Raw genomic sequence first — 21,463 nt, 5'->3', positions numbered from 1 at the left:
ATCAAAGTTTTGAGTGCTTGGCTCTGGACCAAGAAGGTCATTTATCTCCAGAAAATCTTCAAGGAAGTCCTCTTCCACCACATGCCGCTGCTGTTCATGAATAACAGGAGCAGATGTGACCTCTGATGCCTCATGCAACTGTAGCTGTGATGTGCCTGACTGCGTAATCACCGCACTATGATTGGCAAAATTAACTTCCCTTGCCGAAAGATCTAGCAAGGTACTTTGAGTATCTTCCTCATGCACAAGCTGCTCCAGAGCATAAGCATAGTCTACAGAAAGTGGCTCCACAAGTACAGGCTCATTTGCATTATGGTTCAACAATTCGTCAAGTCCACCATCCACAGAAGGAGCTTCAGTAACATGCTTTGTTGAATTGTCCTGGTGGATAAAGCCTTTGGGACTTGGACATTTATCATCAGCCTCAGCCCAGTCCTCTTCTCTAAATGGTGCACCATACTGCTCACCATTCTTAGGCCCGGGCCCACTCTTTTTAAATACCTTGTAAAGCGCATAGTATTCGTGAACGTTCTGACATCTTTTCAGCTCTTCTTCATCCATAGTATACTCATGCATCACCCAATCTGTCCGTTCACCTACTGGTGCTCGGCCTTTATAAAAGACCAAGGTCTTCTTAACTCCAACAGCACGAGAGTTGCACATAATAATTCGATCCTTTCCCGTAACTTTCCAATACCCATGCTTTGTTGCCCTGTTTGACCGTGCTCCATTAGGATATTTTCGATCTCTGGGGCTAAAGAAGAACCACTGCCGGTCCCCAGTTTTCAACTTAGACAGATCTGCATTTCAAAATTTGCAAAATCCATAAGTAGACTATTCAAAAGATTAAAAAAGGTCATGAAATAGTATCTACCACAATATGATTTTACAAAGCAGCACCAGCTAATTTTAGGACAACTAACAATTATGAATAAGATAAGATCTCAAGTTAGGAAGGAAACCAAAAGAAAAAAGAAAAGGGAAGAATTTGGAAGACACAAGTCCATGAACCTATGTGGAGTAAATATAGGGTGTGTGCTATAGCTGCTGCATCAACTGGATGCTTTGATGAAACAAATTTTTACATGATTAAAAAAAGGGTATGTCCAGTTTTTGAATTTTCCCATGTTCGAAATGAGGAAAATGACTTTCCTTATTCCCTTAACAAGTACACAAGTGACTTTCCACATTGATTATGTCATCCCCACCCTCCAACACACCTCATCTTCAACCCCCACCCCCCATCACCCCCTGTAGCCTCCCAACCCGCACCACCCCATAGCCTCCCAATCCCACCACCACAACAAACCCCCCCCCAAAGTAGCCCCCATCCACACCACCACACCTCCCCCTGTAGCCCCCATCCCCCCCCCCCACCCACACACTCCATAGTCCCCCATACCCAGCCCCACCACCCACAGTAGCCTCCATCCCCATCCCCACCATCCCCGTAGCCTCCCATCCCACCACCACACACCCCCCCCCCAACCGGAGCCCCCATCCACAACGCCCCCTAGCCACCCACCCCCCATCCCCGGAAAATCCTCACCACGATCCATCCCCACCGCCCCTCCCCCCTTAGCCTCCCATCCCAACACCCCCCGTAGACCCCATCCCCACCACCACCCGTAGACCCCATCCCCACATCCCCCTTTAGCCCCATCCCCACCACCTCACACCCCCACCTCCCCTAGTATCTGTCCAGATTATAAGTGTTTTTAGTATAATAATTTTAGCTTACATACCGAACATGGGTAAGAAACCCACTTACTTGCTGAAAAACATTTTACTCCATACCTAACACACCCATAATTTACGAAACTATTTCCGTAATCAAGCAGCTATGAAGCTCAACTATACAGCATTAGACCTATAATCAGAAAAACTCTTCACACCTAATATAAAACGCATATAGATATGAAATAAGATGTATAGACAAGTATCATATATACCCCTCACCCAATTAATTGATGATTGAGATGTAATTGTAGTTGCCATCACTCAGCAAACCAAAAAGGAAATTGTTAAACCTAAGAAAAAATACAGAACCATATAACACAAGCAAAAATCACTATAATAAACGGTTCAAAATAACAAAAGCAAACCCCAAATTCAGATCAGATCAAGTCGACTACCCAAGAAAACCAATTCAATATCACATCACAAAAAAAAGAACATGAAATCATACCAGGCAAGTCCTGAGGTTCCCACTTATAAACATCAGTCTCAGCAATAGCATCAAGCAATATCCTCTTCCTACATATCTTCTTCTTCAAATAATACAAAACAAGTTCTTCATCTGTTGGATGAAACCTAAATCCAGGTGGAAATACATTCTTTGTAGTATCACATAATTCCAACATCTCCATCTCTTCCCACTCAAAAAATAATTACAATACACTCAATTGAATAACCAAAAGGGTGTTTATATTTATGATTTTGAGAGTAAATGTAACTCAAAAATGGAACCCTAAGAGATGAAAAACAGGAGATAAAAAGGGATTGAATTGGGAGTAATGTGTTTGTTTTGGTCAAAAAAGAGAGAATAAAATAATACTAGGCCGCCAGGGTATATGAAGAGGTAATTGAGGAAGGTTCATGGAATTTAGGGGTGACACTGATAGCACGTCTGCCCAAATTTATATTTTTTCAAAACTGCTTCCTTTTTTTTAATAAGTTTTTATTTTAAAAAAGTGAGTTGTTTGGTTAAATTTTTGAAAAAAATAAGTGCTTAGCAAAAGCTATTTTTTAGATGGTTCAGAAGTATATAGGCATGTCAATGGTACGGTTTAGGCGGTTATTTTATAAAATTTATACCATATCAATTTTTCGGTTATTTCATTTTGTAGAATTAAAATTACACTTTTCGAAACCGTCCCATCATCTCGGTTTCCCTTCGGTATCGGTACGATTCGGTTAATTTTCGGTATTTATTTTTAAAAAAAAATCATATTATAGTCACTAGTAAAAGCTAAAGATACGATCATGCATACTAAGCAAAAACTCTCTAGACATTTTTACTATTTAAAAGATGGTGAATCAAGAAAACATGAAAGACGAGAAGAATAAAGATTAATCCCACAATTTTACGGTAGTGTAAAACAATGTTAAGCAAAGACAAAAAGCATAATATAGATCTCATGAGGGGTCAAAAATCAATCAAGATAAACTCAAGAACTGAGCCTACTAAGATTAAGTATCCAATAAGAGAAATTTAAAACCATACGAGAAGAAAGATATCTAATATTTTGTAGTTTTCTATCCAAGATCGTTGGAATACAGTAGCTTACAAGCTAGTTACTATTCGACATGCTAGAACTAATTTAATTTCAATAGGAGTAATATAATAGAGTAGAGTTAGAACTTTAGGTGTTAATTATGTTGCCGGCCTGTAATCATCTCCATCGTCCCGAACCCAAGGCAAAAATTTTACTATATATATAAAATAAAAAATTGTATAAAGAATATATTTTACACATATAAACTTATTCAGTACGGTTCGGCATTTTTTCGGTTTATTTTTATAAAATTTAAAACCTACCTAATTATTCGGTACGGTTATAAATTTATATAAAAACCATCAGTTTTATTAAAAGAAACCTAAAATTCGGTTCGGTACGGTACGGTACGGTTCCACCGATTAAGTCGGCTTTTTGAAAACCATTGACACCCTAGCAAGTATATAACTTCTACCTTCTATATTTGATTAAAAAAAAAACATTTTTCAGAAGCCAAAAGAAATAGCTTTTGCCAAAAATAATTTTTTGAAAAGTACTTTTGAAATAAATCCATTTAGAAGCGCTTTTTAAAAGCTTGGTCAAACATAAATTGTTGCTCAAAAGTGTTTTTTGAATTAATTGACCAAACACAAATTACTTTTCACCAAAAGTACGTTTTTGGAAAAAATATATTTTAGAATAAGCTGATTTTATAAGCTTGACTAAACAGGCTATGAGGCTCGTTTGGGCACAAAAATTCTACAATAAAATAATTTTTATTTTAAAAGTAAAAAACAATATTTGGAAATTAGAGTTGTGTTTGGCCAAGAACCATAACTTAGATTTGTTTTTGAGTTTTTATCATTGATTTAGAGCGAAAAAAATAAAACCACTTTTTGATGTTTTTTCGAATTTTAAAATTCTGAAATTTTACAATCAAATATGATTTCCAGGAAAAAAAAAATCATGGTCAAACAGCCACTAAGAGTGGGTACGTGTTTGGTGCGAATGTAGCTCAGTGAGCTTTTGATTAGGGATTAAGTTTTTGTTTTGTTTCTCTTTTTGCAATTTTTTATTTGTTAGTCAAGAGAAGATTCCATGACAAGTAGTAGATACTTAAAATATATAATTCTAAACTTATAATGTGATTTTTTATGGCTATAAATATCATTTGAGATATTTAAAATACTATTTGGAGATTTTTTGATAGGTAATTGTTTTAGAATCCTGTCCTTAATTTAACTTCAAAATTGAAATTAAATATTTTAGAAATAGATTTAAAGAGCATTTCATCTCAGTTTGCACTCAACCTTTCTAGTATTTAGATTAGATCGCTCAATCCTAAAGAAAATGGCCCCTTAGCCTTGCTTATTTTGTGTTTTCTTTTTCTTTTTGTTTATTTAACTTTTATTGTAATATTTTGGGATGTAATGGGAGAACCCTAGCTTCTCTTTCTAGCTTTTGGGGACAAGAAATTAGTTTTAATGAGATAGTTTAGAGTGACCTACATTTAGTAGTGAAAATTTATTTGCTTCGGTATATATAAATTCAATAAGTATATGATACTTATGTGTTTATTATAGGCTATATCATTATTATAATTAACTAATATGTATTATTATTTTATTAAATCAATTAACTATAGTAAATTTATATGATTTGATGCGACACTAATACGAGTAACTTTGGGTGGGTGGTACCACTTTGCGGTCAATCTTCCTAACAGCGCGGGCCGGGCTTAGAGCGCGTGAGACCTTTTTTCTGCATGTACAGGAACAAGACAATGAGCCTGTTTGGATGGGCTTATGCTTATAAGCTGCATGCTTATAAGCTGCAAGCAGCTTATAAGCTAAAAAAAATAAGTTGGGTAGTCTAACTTATTTTTTTTGACTTATAAGCTGCTTTAGATAAACTAAGTTAAATGGGCCCAATTATTTTTTTGAGCTTATTTTAAGCACAAAATGACTTTAAGCTGGTCAGTCAAATACTCAAAAAGGCTGAAAATAACTTATAAGCAACTTATAACCCAATCCAAACGGGCTCAATATCCCTTGTTGCCTACATTAATGCACATGTGTTTAAATCTTAGTAGGTCCGGTTTGACTTTACCCTACTGTTTCTGTAAACCTATGGCAAGAAAAGAAAAAGGAAAGGATATCGTTTGTGAATTTTAAATCTTTTTAAACGTTTCCTTTGCTAATGTCAAAGCAAAATTCTAATCCAACATCCCTACTTGCAAATAACGTCACTTAATTTGCATTAGAACATTTAACAATCACGACTAAACCTAATTATAATACTACTATTAATTAAAACCATTAGTTTGACAAATTTCATGAGATTATTTTGCCTTCATAGAAATATAGTACCCCCCTTCAATTGAAAATAATTAACACGTTTTGCCTTTTGAAGGTTAATTTGATTAATTTATAGAGCTAAACCGAATTGATTAATTGCAAAACGTCATCCACTATTGGTTGTAGTCAAATTAAATATTCAAAAACTATACGAAAAATATTTTAAGTGTAACTTTTTAATATCAATATGATAAAAAAAATCTTAAAATTTTAGATTTTAATATTCTTGTTGTTTAATTTTCAAGAATGATTTATATATTGCGAAATGTGACAAATATTTTGACGTGGCCAGAGTAATATGCATATTGCGTTGGCAAATGGACGTGACTAAGAATATATGATTAGTTGGACCTGTGTGAACACATCAAAGAAAGGAATAAAAGAATGTTTAACATACGCGTGAACACATCAGAGAAATGAATAAATGGGTGCCACGTACGCTTTTTCAATAACTGAGTAGATTAACTAGTATGTATGTAATGACTTGTGCATGTACTTTATGATATACCTCAATCACACTTGTTAATTTGTGATATTTAATTCTTGTAAATTATATTTTGATGATTTATAAATGATATGTTATTATTTTGGAGTCAATTTCACTTTAACCCCTAACATTTACGGGTTGGGAAACGATACTCCCTCCACATATCGAATGGAAATGATAACCCCTTTATGTAATAATTTTAGGTGAGAATATTTTTTTCTTGAATAAATATCTTTTTTTTTTCTAGAATTAAATTACAAAAATATATAACTTTTATTATTGTCTCATTCACCTCTCCGTTGAAACTAATGTACTTATCTTTTAAGATATAACAACTACTTGGAATAATTTGTTATAAATTTTAAGTTATGTGACATTCGTTTTATCAATAATTTTTCATACAATATGTTAATAACAAATGTTGTGTCAATAATTTTTCTTCCCTTCAAATATAATTGGTGTATAAAGTTTTAGAGTTTTTGAAAAAAGATTATATGAACTAAATTTTGAAAAATTGTTGATTTTCACTTCAAGAGCTAAGTTATTTAGGACATCTTTCAGACCATTCGATACTTCTATTTAGAACATATATAAATCTCATTCAACGTGTGCATTTTATGTCAAATTATAAATTTTGGTAAAATTCTATTCTCCGTCCCAATTGATATGAGAACTTTGACTAGACAAAGAGTTTAAAAAAAAAAAACTTTTAAAACTTGATCTAATATAAATTATAAGATATATGTACGACTATAAATCATCTTATTAGTAGTGAAATGAAAATTTTAAAATTAAATTACTCCCTCCGGTTCAAAACATGTGTTCAGTACTTAGCCTTTAGCACTACTAGCACACCCTTTAAGAAAATACTAACTCCTAGCTTAAAATTTATTGACAAATTATTCCAAGTAGTTGTTATATCTTAAAAGATAAGTACATTATTTTTAACGAAATAGGTAAATGGAACAATAATAAGAGATATATTTTTGTAATTGAATTCTAGAAAGAAAAAAGAAGATCTTTATTCAAAAAAGAAAAATTCTCAACGAAAAATATTGCGCAAGGGGTTTATCGTTTCCATTCAATAGTTGGAAGGGGTATCATTTCCCAACCCTTAATGTAAGGGAGGTAAAGTGGGATTGACTCATTATTTTGAGATCTATCTTGTGAAATATTATCTATTCAACAATCATAACTTGACAGTACTCTAGAAGGTTAATGATTCTATATTGCCATCATAATTACTGTCAGTAGGAAATTAACAGGGTCATGTAAATTTTATTTTATAAACTTCATACTGAAATAATATATATTGCTTTTCGAAAAAACTCCTTGGTGCAATGATGCATCATCGTTGTGGTGATCATGTCGGAAAGAAGGCAAATAGGCAACATTGTGTGTTTTTTTTTTTTTTTTTTAATGAAACGAAGAGATTTTATAAGCATAAAAACATTGTTCTTGTTACTAGTTTCATACCTAAGTCAATTGTTCATTAAAGAAATGTTATCGATTAATATTATTTTTCGTTCTGGAAGTAAAGTTAAAGAGGACATAAGATATATCACATAAATGATTCGAATTGAGTGTGGATAGGCACCCCACAACATAAAAGAAAATTAGTCAAAGCAAAATTCTGTTTTGCTGATCACAAAAAATATTTCTCTGTTTTGCTGATCACAAAATCTTTATTAAGAACTTTAAATGCAGGCTATAAAACGCAATTTTATGGAAATTTTTTTTTGATGGTCGTGGAATAAAATATTTACCTTACCCATTTATAAAATTGATCCCTGAAAATTTTACAGTAGTAGTTATGTGTGCTGTATATTTTCGGGGTAATACATTCACATTTTGTAAGAATAGTTGAATCAATTAAGATATACAATATATGAATTATACCCTGAAGATATACAACGTACATACAGTTTTAGATATTTGTAATATTTTTTGTTAAAAAAAAAAATTACAATGTAATATTTTTTACAATCGGCAGTTTTGGGTTAATTTTTTTTTTTTTTGGCCTGGGCAGTATAAATATCCCTTTTTATGAATTAAGAAGCAAAATAATATTTAGATGAAAGAAAAAAGACATTTCTTTATATAAACTTTGGGAAAATACATAAAAAAAAAAACCCAACGTATAGCCAGATTAATTATGACGCACCCAACCTTTGCGGGCGACCTATTACCCCCCCAGTCTTAATTTTTCAGTATTTTAGTATCATTTTCGACTGACGTGGCAAAAAAAAAATTATGGCGAGTGAATTGAAAAAAATGAAATGTTGCAACTCAGATGCTTAAAATTGAGAAAGAAGCAACTCAGATGCTTAAAATTGAGAAAGAAGACATTGAAGACACCTTCCCTCCCTCTCTTTCACATTGCAATTGTTAAATGCAATTTATTTTTCTCTTTCTTCTTCTTTCTCCTTTTTCTCTTTCTTCTTCTTTCTCCTTTTTCTCTTTCTTCTTCTTTCTCCTCAACCACAGCCGCCGCCGCCATACCACTGCCGCCGCCGCCACATCGCCGCCTCCTCCTCCGCAGCAGCAGCAACAGGAGGTACAAAAAATATTAAAAATGGGTTGAAGAAAATGGTTAAAAATATTTTGGTGTTTGATTTGCCTTCAAATGAATGTGTGTGTTAATGGAGGAAGAAAATGAGTTGAATGTGTGTGTGTGTTAATGGAGGAAGAAAATGGGTTTTAATGGAGGAAGAAAATGAGTTGAAGAAAATGGATTGATGGATTTCTTGAAATGAAGAAGAAGAAGAAGAAGAAGAAGAAGAAAAAGAAGAAGGGTTTAGTGATGAAAAAGAAGAGTTTAGTGATGAAGAAGACAAAATTAATGGTTTAATAGTTAATTAGAAGTTAATTAGTGTAAATATAATTAATAAAAGAAAAATCAAATGAAAAAAAAAAGTGGCAGTGACGTGGCAGCAGCGTGGCACCAATGTGGCGGAGAGTGTGCAACACTCTCCACTGTGCAACTGGGCTTCAATTTTTTTTTTGCCACGTCAGTCAGAAAATTGTACTAAAATACTGAAAAATTAAGACTGGGGGGATAATAGGTCGCCCGAAAAGGTTGGGTGCGCCATAATTAATCTGGCTATACGTTGGGGGGGGGGGGGGGGTTATGTATTTTCCCTATAAACTTTTATTTATTAAGACTGACAGCTGAAAACGATTTTTTTTTCCTTTGAATTGTAATTAAACTTAACTTAGTGTTTAGCCGGTACCAGCATTTTCTCTAATACTGTATTCCTCGATCTTCAAATTTAGCTCTTTTGAGATAAAGGTAAGGTCTGCGTACACTATACCCTCCCCAAACCTCATATTGTGGGATTTCACTGAGTATGTTGTTGTTGTTGTTGTTGTTGTTGTTGTTAGATGTATTTATTTGCTTGTGAGTCTATTTTTGAATCATCTTTAATTTATTATTCTCTTCAAGGGAGCTGTTATGGGGATGTTTGGATGCTAAAGGTGTATCGGTAGCGTACACTAAGGCGATCAAGGACATTTACCATGGAGCCAAGACTCGGTAAGGATAACAGGAGGAGATTCAGAGCACTTCCCAGTTGTGATGGGGTTTGCACCAGAGATCAACTCTGATCTGTTTCTACTTGCCTTAGTGATGGATGAATTGACGCGGAAAATCCAAGGTGAGGTGCCATGGTGTATGCTATTTGCGGACGATATAGTTCTGATTGAAGAGACCACGACGGAGGTAAAGTTAAGCTAGAGGTTTGGAGATAGTCCCTGGAGTCCAAAGGTTTCAAGTTGAGCAGGACCAAGACATAATACTTGGAGCACAGGTTTAGTGGCATAGCGGAGGTAGACGTGGAAGCGAGGCTTGAGACACAGGCCCATCCAAAAGCGAGGAAGTTTTAAGTATCTTGGGTCCATTATCCAAGGAAATGGAGAGATTGACGATGATGTCACATACTGTATAGGACAGGGCGGATGAAATGGAGGATCGCTTCCGGAGTCTTATGTGATAAAAAGGTGCCACAAAAACTTAAAGGTAAGTTCTACAGAGTGTTGGTTAGACAAACTATGTTGTATGCGGTGGAGTGTTGGTCAATCAAGAAATCTCACGCCAAGAAGATGAAGGTTGCGAAAATGATGATGTTGCGATGGATGTGTGGGCATACTAGGAAGGAAATGATTAGAAATGAAATTATCCAGGACAAGATGGGAGTGGCCTCGGTGGAGGACAAGATACGGAAAGCGATGCTGAGATAGTTCGGGCATATGCAGAGGATATGCACGAGAAGCCCAAGTGAGGATGTATGAGAGGTTGTCTATGAATGGTTTCAGGAGAAGTATAGACAGACCGAAGAAATATTGGGGAGAAGTATAGGTAGGACGAAGAAATATTGGGGAGAAGTTATTAGATAGGACATGATGCAGTTGCAACTTACCAAGGACATGACCTCAAATAGGAGGTTATGAAGGACACACATTAGGATAGAATGTTAGTGGGTAGTAGAGCGTTGTCTCACGAATCCTTCCATACTATGCGTAGTATTATCCTTGTAGTTTCTTGTCTTTCGATTGCTATTACTATCTCTTGTCTCTTCTACTTCAATTATTGTATTAGTTTGTTATAGTTCCTACTCCTTTTCTTCATAATGCTTTGATATGATTTCTATTGTATTTTGCTATGAATACTTTACTTCTGTTAATTCTTGTTTGACCTTTTTTGAAATGTCTTTTCTTGAGTCGAAGACCTATCTGAAACAGTGTCTCTACCTATCAAGATAAAAAATAAGGTTTCGTACACTCTACCCTTTCAGATCCCACTTGTAAAATCATACTGGGTATGTTGTTATTGTCGTTGTTATTCTCTTCAAGATTAAAACTGATTAGTTAATAAATCATTTTCTAACAAAATCTTTATCAAACCAATTCTAGAATATGAGTAGCTCTTATTTCTGTTATGCCCCCCTTGTCTCTCTCCCTACTATTTGTTACATCTCCCATGTACCAAATAGAATTGGTCTTGCACAAACATTAATGTTCCCTTCGTTTATTTTTACTTGTCCACTATACTAAAAATAAACATTCACTTTTATTTGTTAGGTTTGAAAAACTAATAGATAATTAACCATTTCATACCTAGTTTAACTTTATTATTAATTATTGTATTGGAAACTTCAAGAAATTGTTAGTGTTTGCACAACTTCTATAGTATGTTTGATTGATTTTAATTGTTAATATGATTTATAATAATTAGAAGTGATGTAGTAAAATTGTCATTTTATTTATTATTTCTTAAGGGGTGTACCAAGTCAAATATAAACAAGTAAAAATGAACGGAGGGAGCGTCACAATTTGTGAATTTGATTTTCACTACTTTCAGTTTCCCTTTCCTTTCTCGGCCTCCTTATATGACAGAAAAAGTTTTTTAAAAATATATAAAAAGGATAAAAGATAAAGAAGATCAGAATTTAAATACTCGATACATTGATGAGAAATTAGGAAGTACTCTCTCCGTTCATTTTTATTTGACCACTTTTGATTTTGCATGCCTCTTAAGAGTTTAATAAATGAAGTATATATTTTATCAAATACTCATATTAAATTGGTGTATTGTCTCAATAGACTTGAAAAATAATTTAAAAATAAATAATTAATGTTAAGGGTAAAACAAAACAAAACAAAAAGAAGTTTGTCTTTCCAGGAGTTTTGTCATTATTCTTGTAGTTTCTTATTTTTAGAATCCTATTACTATCTGTTGTTCTTTAGCGTCGGTTATCTTATCATCTTGCAATTGTTTTTGCTTGTTGCTACTGCCTATATTTTGTCTTTCTATGAGCCGAAGGTCTCCCGAAAACAGCCTCTCTACTTTCATAAGGTAGAGGTAAGGTCTGCTACACTCTATCCTCTCCAAACCTCACTTGTGGGATTCTACTGGGTATATTATTGTTGTTATTATCGTCGTCTCTCTTGATATGCTAAAGTGGATAAGTACAAGTGAAAATTTATTTTTAGGGTGTGTTCGGTATGGATGAAAGCACTGAAAAATGTTCCCAATTTTCTCATGTTCGTTTGGTCAAAATCTTGGAGAACATTTTCTTTAGAAAAATAAGTTCCTTAAAAATGAGGAAAATGACTTCCTTAGTCACAATATGGAAAACAAGTCCCCAAGTAGTATTTCATCAATCACCCTATCACTACCCAACCAATCACCAAACCCTAACCACTCCCACAACCCCATGCATCACTCCCCTCCAAAAAAACTTTTAAGAAAGTTTTTTTTTTTTTTTTTTTGGATTTTCTACACCAACCCTCACCCCCCACCTCATCCCCCCCCCCCCCCCCCCCATCCCAACAACTCGTCACCCCCTCCAATATTTTTTTTTTGGTTTTCTACGACACCCTACCCTGCCCCAACACCCAACCAACCCCTCCAATTTTTTTTTTTTTTTTTTTTAAATAAAGTTTTGAAAAGTTCTCTTTTTTTATTTTCTACACCCCCGGGCCTGCACCCCTGCCCCCTCTCGAATTTTTTACTTCATATTTAATTTTATCTTTATAAGAAATTTATAAAAATAGAAAGTTTGCGTGTTAAATCTGGTGTGGGGTGGTGGGGTTGGGTGATGGGTAAGAATTTTTCTTTTTAATTTTATAAAAAGTAAAATAAAATATACGAAATAGAATATTTGAGAGAGGGTGGGTGGGTGGAAGTGTTGGATGGAGCGGTGGTGTGGGGTGGGGTTGGGGGTGGGTTAGGGGTGGGTGAAGATTAAGTGCTTTCGAGGGTGGTGGTATGGGGTAGGGGCGGGTGAAGATGAAGTACGTTTGAGGTGATGGTTGTGTGGGAGTGGGTGGTGGAGGGTGGGTGCTTGGGGTGGGTGGTGTGTGTTAGGGGTGGGTAAAGATGAACTGCGTTCGAGGATAGAGGTTGGGTGAGGGTAGGTGGTGGTGGGTGGTGGAGGGTGGGCGCTTGGGGTGGGTGGCAAGTGGTGGGGTCGGTGTGGTAAGGTTGGGGTGGGGCGGGGGTCGGTGTGGTGGGGTTGGGGTGGGGCGGGGTTAGTGGGGCTTGTGGGTATTTTTTGAAAAATGTTTTCTACCTACCAACCAAACATGAGAAAATAAGTAATCCACTATCCAACTGAATAAGAGAAAATAAGTAGAAATTCATTATTTTTCAAGAACACATTTTTCAGGAAAACATTTTCCTCGATACCGAACACACCTTTAATTTAATGGACAAGTAAACGTGAATGAAGGGAATGATATATATATTCGGTTAAATGCAATCAAGCTAAGTGCAAGGGAAACCAATTAACCAACCATCAAAGAATATGGTGTAGTGGATGAGACTGTTCCTTCCTTAACTAGAAATTTTAGCTTCAAGTCCTATAAAGGAGAAATATTTTGGTAAGGAGCGCTTTCCCTGAACGAGCTCTAGACGATGCGAATTTGGATACCTTCCAATGAGGGTACTGGAAACCAAGTGAGAAAAAAAAAAAAGCACCATCTTCATATAAATTAGTTAATAATAATAAAAAAAAAGGAGACAGAACGTACAATTTGTTTTATTCAAAATGGCACTAGTGTTTTTGCTTTTCCAAATATGTAGGCACTAGAAGGAGAAAAGGCCATAAATAGTCCTTCATCTATAGGAGTAGGTCTAAAATAGTCCCTTAACTATATACTTACCGGTTTTAATCCTTTAATTATTCAAAAACTTATCAAATTTGATCTCCATCTATTTTTTTATACAAACAGCGTACAAACTCATAAACCTTCGTGAGATTAATCGTTAAACCATTCCTCAGACCTATATTTCTCTCTCTCTGTTTCTTTTTCCTCAAGTTCATTCTTTAACCTCAACTTTTTTCCTGAAGATCTCTCTCGCGTTTCTTAACCGACGGACAGCGTCGGTTAAAACCGACCCAGTCAGTCGGTTTTGTTAAAAAAAAAAAAAAAAACTGACGGTCTCACGTCGATTTTTTTTTTTTTTTGAAAATTAAAGAATGAAATGTAGGAACTTGGAGTCAAACCCAGCTATGTTCCTTGGCATTAAAGGGCTTTACCACTAGACCACTGATATTTTTTGTTCATACACTTACATTGATTTAATTTATACTGTTTTTTCGCTCTAAAAACTGACGGACTCCGTCTCCGTCGATTTTTTATAAAAAAATAAAAAATAAAAAACTGACGGACTCCATGAGTTTATTTAGAAAATAATATAACAAATAATTATATTTTTTTGCGCATTTTTGTGCAAAAAATAATCGACGCAGTCCGTCGGTTTTCTTAAAAAAATATTTTAAAATATTATTGAAAAAGCCGACAGAGTCTGTCGGTCTTTCCGTCGGTTTTTTCCATCAATTTTTTTTTTCTGTCGATTTTTACCATATATATATATTTTTTTAAAACAAGAGGAGCTTGAGGAAAAAGAAGCAAGAAATATAGGCCCGAGGAATGGTTTAATGATTAATCTGACGAATATTTATGAGTTTGTACACTGTTTATATAAAAAAATAGACGGAGACCAAATTTAATAAGTTTTTGGATAGTTAAAGGACTAAAACCGGTAAGTATATACTTAAGAGACCATTTTAGACCTTGTTACATAGATAAGGGACTATTTATGGCCTTTTTTGTCACAGTAGAAGTATCTAGAAATTTGCAGTGGCACCCTTCAAATTTCAAAACTTCCATTATATAATCAATAGAAATAAAACCTACTACCGTTTCAAGTAACTTCCTTAACATAATTTCAAGAACGGCAAAATCTTCTTTTCTCTCAATTTTGCAAAACCAAAACACACTAGCAGCACCATGAGGTAATTTCTTTAATCTTTCCTTCTTGTGTTAAAGTATGCATTTTTATGTTTTCTTGGATTTTTTTTTTTGCTAAAGAAAGCATAATTTTTTCAGTTCAAGTACTTGAATTAAACCCTAAGGGGGTAGTTTTGTAGCTGGTTAGGAGTTAAGTTATTTATATATTAAAGCTTGCATAAGTAATAACCACCATGTTTGGTAGCATTCTCTTTGCTATGTATAAAATTGTAACACACCTGATACTTGTTTGGTTTGCAACTTCGAAACCCACTAACTGATACATGTATAAGTTAATGTATAAGTTATGAGAGAATCTATGTATTATTTTATGCAGCATAGAAGATGGAATAATTAATATTACTAATACCTGCATAACTCTAACAAGCTACTAAACGACCCGTAAGGTAAAATGTTCTGGAAGCAGTCTTGTTCTTGGTTTCTGTGCTTGCCCTTTAAACTGTATACTAGCATAGAATGTGCCAAGGATTTTAAAATCCTTTGTGGATACATGACATAAGTTTGTTAACTTCACTGGAATTGTTTCCATATTTCTCTTGTTTCATTAATTTTGATTAAAATCTCTTCATTTTGTTTAGGATATTAACTTGGTTTGCTTGAACTCTGTCTCTGTGCATTGGAACAAAACCGATCTTCCGTGGAAATGCTATGGTTTGTCCAACATTTGTGTAGTACTAAATCACCTAAACTTGAATTGTGTTGATTGATAAGGTCATATAGCAAGACTGTAGTTGGTCCTTTAGTTCACGTACTAGTTATGCAGGACTAATATAGGCTTGGGTGTATTCTAACCGGAAATGGATTGAGAACCATGAGCTTTTAGGTTCAAAGTTTAGCGAACACTAATATAGGCTTGGTATGGTCTAATGGGAAGTGGGTAGAGAATCACGAGGTCTTAGGGTCAAATTCCAGGGAAGACAAAAATACTAGGTGATTTATTTTCAATCTGTCCAAGTCTTGGAGCATAGAGTTACCTAGTAATTGTGCTGGTGGGAGGTGATAGGTACCTCGTGAAATTAGTAGAAGTGTGCGCGAGCTGGCAGGTCCATGATTATATATATATATATATATATATATATATATATATATATATATATATATATATATATATATGCGGTTTCGATTAATAATAGCACATGGATTCTTATGTAGTGAGTAACAAGATATAAATTGTTATATCGTAAATAATAGTATTATTCTGATTGTTGTGAAGAGATTGTCTACTTTAAGAGCACTTTTGGCTTTAGATATTCGTATCCGGTATGGCTAATGCAAGTATTCTTATTCTACATTCTATTTTGTATAAAGGAATATGTGCATAAATTATACCATTATGCAATGCATCGTTTAGTACCAGAGACCAAAGAGCTATGCAGAGTTCCATACAAGAAACCAACAATTGTGTTAGCTGCGCAGAAATAGTTTTTGTAGTTTAGAATTTTATGTTGCAAACAGATTCTTGTATTATTCATGCGGAAATTTATGTCGGGATTATTTTTACTTACGCAACCAACCAAATTGCTCCTTAGTGGCAGAAAAAGGATTTTACTGGAAATAAAAACTATTAAAATAATACAATCTGATTTGGTGTCTTTTTTAGTGTGTATGGAATGAAAGTAATAGGAGTGTTAGGAAAATAGAAAGAATAATATAAAGAGACATTTTTCTTATTTCACCTGCAATTTTTCATGTAGATACAGAAGGTTGAGCTGTATAGATAGTTAAACAAACTTGATAGATTACTGTGTATGACTCTACCTGAGTCGTACAGAAAAACTTGCACATACTTTTGACCCTGACTTGGTGGTTTATTAATGAAACATTTAACTTATGAAAAAGCTATTAATGATGTAGTTTTCTCTTTGAGTGTACTCTTGCCTCCTTTTATGTTCTGAAACCATATTGTAGAACAATTTAATTTCTTGCTACTGTACTTCGTCGAGAGCTAGAATTTTTTGGGAATCTCATTGCTAATAGCTTCTAATCTGATATGCTTGATCTTGTACTGTATACGTTACTAAGGGAGTAGGCACTTCATTGTACACTCATGGCTAAAAAAGAAATGAAAATGAAGAGGACAAAAAGGTAGTCATTGCTTTGAATATATAATTAAGTACATAAAAGTGTGTTCTCTCCAGCCGTTTAAGCTTTTACATGAGATGAGATGGTCACATATATCATAGTGCACTGATGTGATAACTAGTGACTTACAAGCTGTTAAGACATAAAGTTAAGCGAATTGGCTGCTTCATCACCTCATGGCTTTGCACACTTATTTGCTGAAGTTGACTTAGAGCCTGTTTGGATGGGCTTATGCCTATAAGCTGCAAAGTTGGGGTAGTCTAACTTTTTTTTTTTGGCTTATAAGCTGTTTTCAGCTTATAAGCTGCTTTAGATAAGCTAAGTCAAATGGGCCCAATTATTTTTTTGAGCTTATTTTAAGCACAAAATGACTTTAAGCTGGCCAGCCAAACACCCAAAAAAGCTTAAAACAGCTTATAAGCAACTTATAAGCCAATCCAAACGGGCTCTTACTAAAGTTACTGCACCATTGTTTCTTCCCACGTGCAGCTTTCTTAAGTGCTTCTTGCTTCTGAGCAAGACATTCACACTTTCAGCAAATATCTAGTCTTGCATAGTCCTGAAATCGGACTCTCAAATTCCTTCTTGGGTCTTTTAGATTATCTAGATTGTTGAATTTTGGGCTAACGAAATTAACATTTTTATTTCTATGATGGATTTAGTTAACTTAGGAGCAGAATGTTAGTGATAATGTTGGTGCTGATGGCCATCTCAGTTATCTTTGTAAGTTCTTTACAATGTGGAGAAAAGGCCATAAATAGTCCCTTATCTATGGGAGTAGGTCTAAAATGGTCCCTTAACTATATACTTATCGGTTTTAGTCCTTTAACTATCCAAAAACTTATCAAATTTGGTCTCCGTCTATTTTTTTATACAAACAGCATACAAACTCATAAACCTTCGTGAGATTAATCGTTAAACTATTCCTCAGACCTATATTTCTCTCTCCTTGCTTCTTTTTCCTCATGTTCATTCTTTAACCTCAACTTTTTCCCTCAAGTTCTCTCTCGCGTTTCGTAACCGTCGGACTGTGTCGGTTAAAACCTACGGAAAACCGACCTAGTCTGTCGGTTTTGTTTTTTTTTAAAAAAAAGCGACGTGTTTTTTTTTTTTTTTGAAAATTAAAGAATGAAATGTAGGAACTTGGAATCGAACCCGGGTATATTCCTTGGCATTAAAGGGCTTTACCACTAGACCACTGATATTTTTTGTTCATATACTTATATTGATTTAATTTACACTGTTTTTTCGCTCTAAAAACCGATGGAGTCCGTCTCCGTCGGTTTTTTTATAAAAAAATAAAAATAAAAAACCGACAGACTCCATCGGTTTATTTTAGAAAATAATATATAAAATAATTATATTTTTTCGTGCATTTTTGTGCAAAAAATAACCGACACAGTCTGTTGGTTTTCTTAAAAAAAAAAGATTTAAAAAAATTATTGAAAAAACAGACGGAATCCGGCGGTCTTTCTGTCGGTTTTTCCATCGGTTTTTACCAATTTTTTAGCAGTGTTTGAGAAGAACGGTTACAGAAATTTTGTGCCTGAGTTTGTCTTTTCGAATTTTAGAGACTCGAGAGCGACACCAGTGCCAGAATGCTCCTTTTTTTTTTTTTTTTAACAAGAGGGACTTGAGGAAAAAGAAACAGGGAGAGAGAAATATAGGTCTGAGGAATGATTTAACGATTAATCTCACGAAAGTTTATGAGTTTGTACGCTGTTTGTATAAAAAAATAGACGGAGACCAAATTTGATAAGTTTTTGAATAGTTAAAGGACTAAAATCGGTAAGTGTATAGTTAAGAGACCATTTTAGACCTACTCCCATAGATAAGGGACTATTTATGGCCTTTTCTCTTACAATGTGTGATATAATGGTGCACAGTAGTAATTGATTGGAAGGAAAACATGCAACTACTCACTCTTTATGATTTTATTGAAGTTGATGAAGGTTCAGGTCAATGAGTGTTTCCCGATAGTACTCTTCACTTACTGAAACACACTTGTTTTGTACAATTTTATTTCAGCCGACATCCTGCTGTCAAGTGGGCCCAGAGGTCTGATAAGCTGTTTATCACGGTTGAGTTACCTGATGCCAAGAATTTAAAGCAAAAACTAGAACCAGAAGGAAAATTCTCTTTTTCTGCAACTGCTGGAGCTGATAATGTACCATATGAAGTGGATCTTGATCTCTTTGATAAAATTGATGTTGATGTGAGTATATCTCCTTCACTTATTCTCCATGCTGAGAGTTCTCAATATTTGAACCAAAATTTACTCTCTTATTAAATGGTCATTCAGGAGAGCAAATCTAGTGTTACTTCTAGAAATATCTGCTATCTTGTAAAGAAAGCAGAAGACAAGTGGTGGAGCAGACTGGTTAAGCAGGAAGGTAAACCTCCAAAGTTTTTGAAAGTTGACTGGGACAAATGGGTTGATGAAGATGAACAGGACAGTGCACGTAAGTAAATTTCACCACGGTTTCCACCTTATTGATGATTTATGACACCAGTCTGTGGTAGTAATATTTACCATGACTTCAAATTTTTCAGCAGCTGAACCAGACATGGATTTTGGCGACATTGACTTTTCGGTAAGCTTGATTCCTGAAATAAGTATACTGTAGTTATTACTGTTGATTTATGCTGAATTTGGGACTTACATTACCCTTTTCTTGATATTTCAGCAACTAAACATGGGTGGTGGTCCTGGGGATCTTGATGCCGATGAGCTGGAAGGTAAGCCTGTTTTTGTTAAGCAGCTAGATTTGGTGCCCCTAAGGGTCGTTCGCTTGCTGGTTAGGAAATGAATTATTCATGCATTAAAACCAGCATAACTAGTATCATGTCCGGTAGCATTTTAGTTGTGTATAAAATTTAGTACACCAAGTACGGTGTTCGGTTATCAACTTACAATTCCGCATTACTAACACATTATACGTTATGAGGGATCTATGTATTATTTTATTTGGTAGAAGACGGATAACTAATACATGGAAGACGGATAACTAATGAATAACTAAACCATCCATGATTAATTCCTAGTTCCTACATAACTCTAACCAGCAAGCAAACGACGCCTAAGGTTCATAGTGCTCTCTTGGGATTGAATCTTGATTTATCTCCACTTTTGTCTGATATATATTGTGATGCGGTTTTTGCAGGAGAAGATGATAGCGACACTGAAAAAGAAATCGAGGACGAAAATCATGTCCATAGTGAACCTCAAGCAGCGACTCCAGCAAGCACTGAACCTGAGACAAAAGCTTGAAAGCTCCCATTTTTCTAATGCATTTGTTAACTTCTAGTGTTTTATTGCTATATACTGTTAATTAGGGGCACATGCAGAAATTGTTAATTCTTAGTACATGATATGTAGTTTGAACTAATGTGTCTCTTTGTTGATTGAGTTGTCTTGATCCTGGAGCTTTTGTTTCGGTTCTGTATTCAGTCTCCATGCAGTGTGTCTTTGGAATTATGTGGAAAAGTAACCAGATTAAGTAGAACAATAGTTTTGATTCTTGGTTGGTACAAGTAATCTGTGCTTGGATCTTTCTGTGGCTTTGATAATTGCGGGATTACCAATCTTTAGCACCTTGCTGGGTAGTTTGGTAGCTAATTTGGAGGTAAGTTATTTTTGTATTAAATCCTGCATAAGTAATATTAGGTTGAAACTTTCACAGATAAAAGCATCACCTGCCATACCTCGTGTTGCTTAGCAAATTTTCACTTGGGAGTCCTGTCCTGCACAGTTCTGATAAAGGCAAGATATTACTATTATATATATGGGAGGATTTCAAAATTTTGTAGTCTTCACATGAAATTTTTTATCCATTTTGCCCCTAATTGAAGGTTTAGTTACTTTGTAAGTTCTCATCTATTTTGGTAAATTTGAATAATTATGTGAGCTAACTATATTCTTGAATAATTATGTGGCCTAATTAAATTCTAGGAGGGATGATGTGGAAGGGTGATAGTGACACCACAAATTATTATTAATTCAACCAAATTAAAAACTAATCCAAAAGTTTATTGTCTTTTTGTTATGTGGAAATGATTAAATTTGTTTCATTTTTTTTTTTTATAAAATTTATTACGGACAAGTAAAAAAGTTATATACCTTAAAAGAAATATTGTAGCTCTCCAAATTATAATAATAATAGTAATAAAAAATTAAAAAATTGAAAACGAGAGTAATCATTTCACATTTTTTTGATATTGAAATGTTTTACAAAAGATGAGATAATCAATGTTTTATATGATTAAGGACAAATAGTTAGATAAACATGAAACACTAAAACTATATACATGTTTAAGAAATTATAACAATTCATTAAGAAAAACAAATTACAATATTTTTAAAGAAAAGGAAAGATTAAAGAAAGAAAAACAAATAATTTCATTAACTTTCCAGTTCCTTTTTGTATGGTTTAATCTAAAGAAACATCTAGTATTTCACTGTATCAAGACTTTTAATTATTTAATTTTAAATGCTATCTTTA

General features: G+C 34.3%; 2 protein-coding genes across 4 annotated transcripts in view; one reads left to right on the top strand and one right to left on the bottom strand.

The window, feature by feature from the left end:
- LOC132603911 (NAC domain-containing protein 17-like) overlaps window positions 1-2,590 on the bottom strand; it is a 3,711-nt gene extending 1,121 nt beyond the window's left edge. The window contains exons 1-2 of the mRNA XM_060317214.1: window positions 2,189-2,590; window positions 1-800 (exon numbers count right to left, since the gene is read on the bottom strand). The exon at window positions 1-800 is cut by the window's left edge and continues 361 nt beyond it. Of these exons, the coding sequence (XP_060173197.1) occupies window positions 1-800; window positions 2,189-2,369 (981 nt within the window). The 5' untranslated portion in view covers window positions 2,370-2,590. The remainder of the gene's footprint in view (window positions 801-2,188) is intronic.
- A 12,114-nt stretch (window positions 2,591-14,704) lies between these two features.
- LOC132603910 (co-chaperone protein p23-1-like) lies at window positions 14,705-20,513 on the top strand. Of its 3 annotated transcripts, none has more exons than XM_060317213.1 (7): window positions 14,747-14,863; window positions 15,458-15,530; window positions 18,990-19,176; window positions 19,264-19,423; window positions 19,518-19,555; window positions 19,649-19,700; window positions 20,126-20,513. In XM_060317213.1, the coding sequence occupies exons 2-7, from the start codon at window positions 15,523-15,525 to the stop codon at window positions 20,230-20,232; spliced, it is 552 nt and encodes a 183-aa protein (XP_060173196.1). In that variant the 5' UTR covers window positions 14,747-14,863; window positions 15,458-15,522; the 3' UTR covers window positions 20,233-20,513. The 3 variants fall into 3 exon arrangements, with proteins under 3 accessions (XP_060173194.1, XP_060173196.1, XP_060173193.1); XM_060317210.1 differs by having other exon boundaries at window positions 14,775-14,863; window positions 19,515-19,555; XM_060317211.1 differs by lacking the exon at window positions 15,458-15,530 and having other exon boundaries at window positions 14,705-14,863; window positions 19,515-19,555.
- Window positions 20,514-21,463: the final 950 nt, after the last annotated feature.

This window comes from Lycium barbarum, chromosome 7, assembly GCF_019175385.1.
Source record: "Lycium barbarum isolate Lr01 chromosome 7, ASM1917538v2, whole genome shotgun sequence".
Taxonomy (NCBI): Eukaryota; Viridiplantae; Streptophyta; class Magnoliopsida; order Solanales; family Solanaceae; genus Lycium; species Lycium barbarum.
The sequence above is the reverse complement of the archived record's forward strand: the minus strand, read 5'-3'. Positions and strand labels throughout refer to the sequence as shown.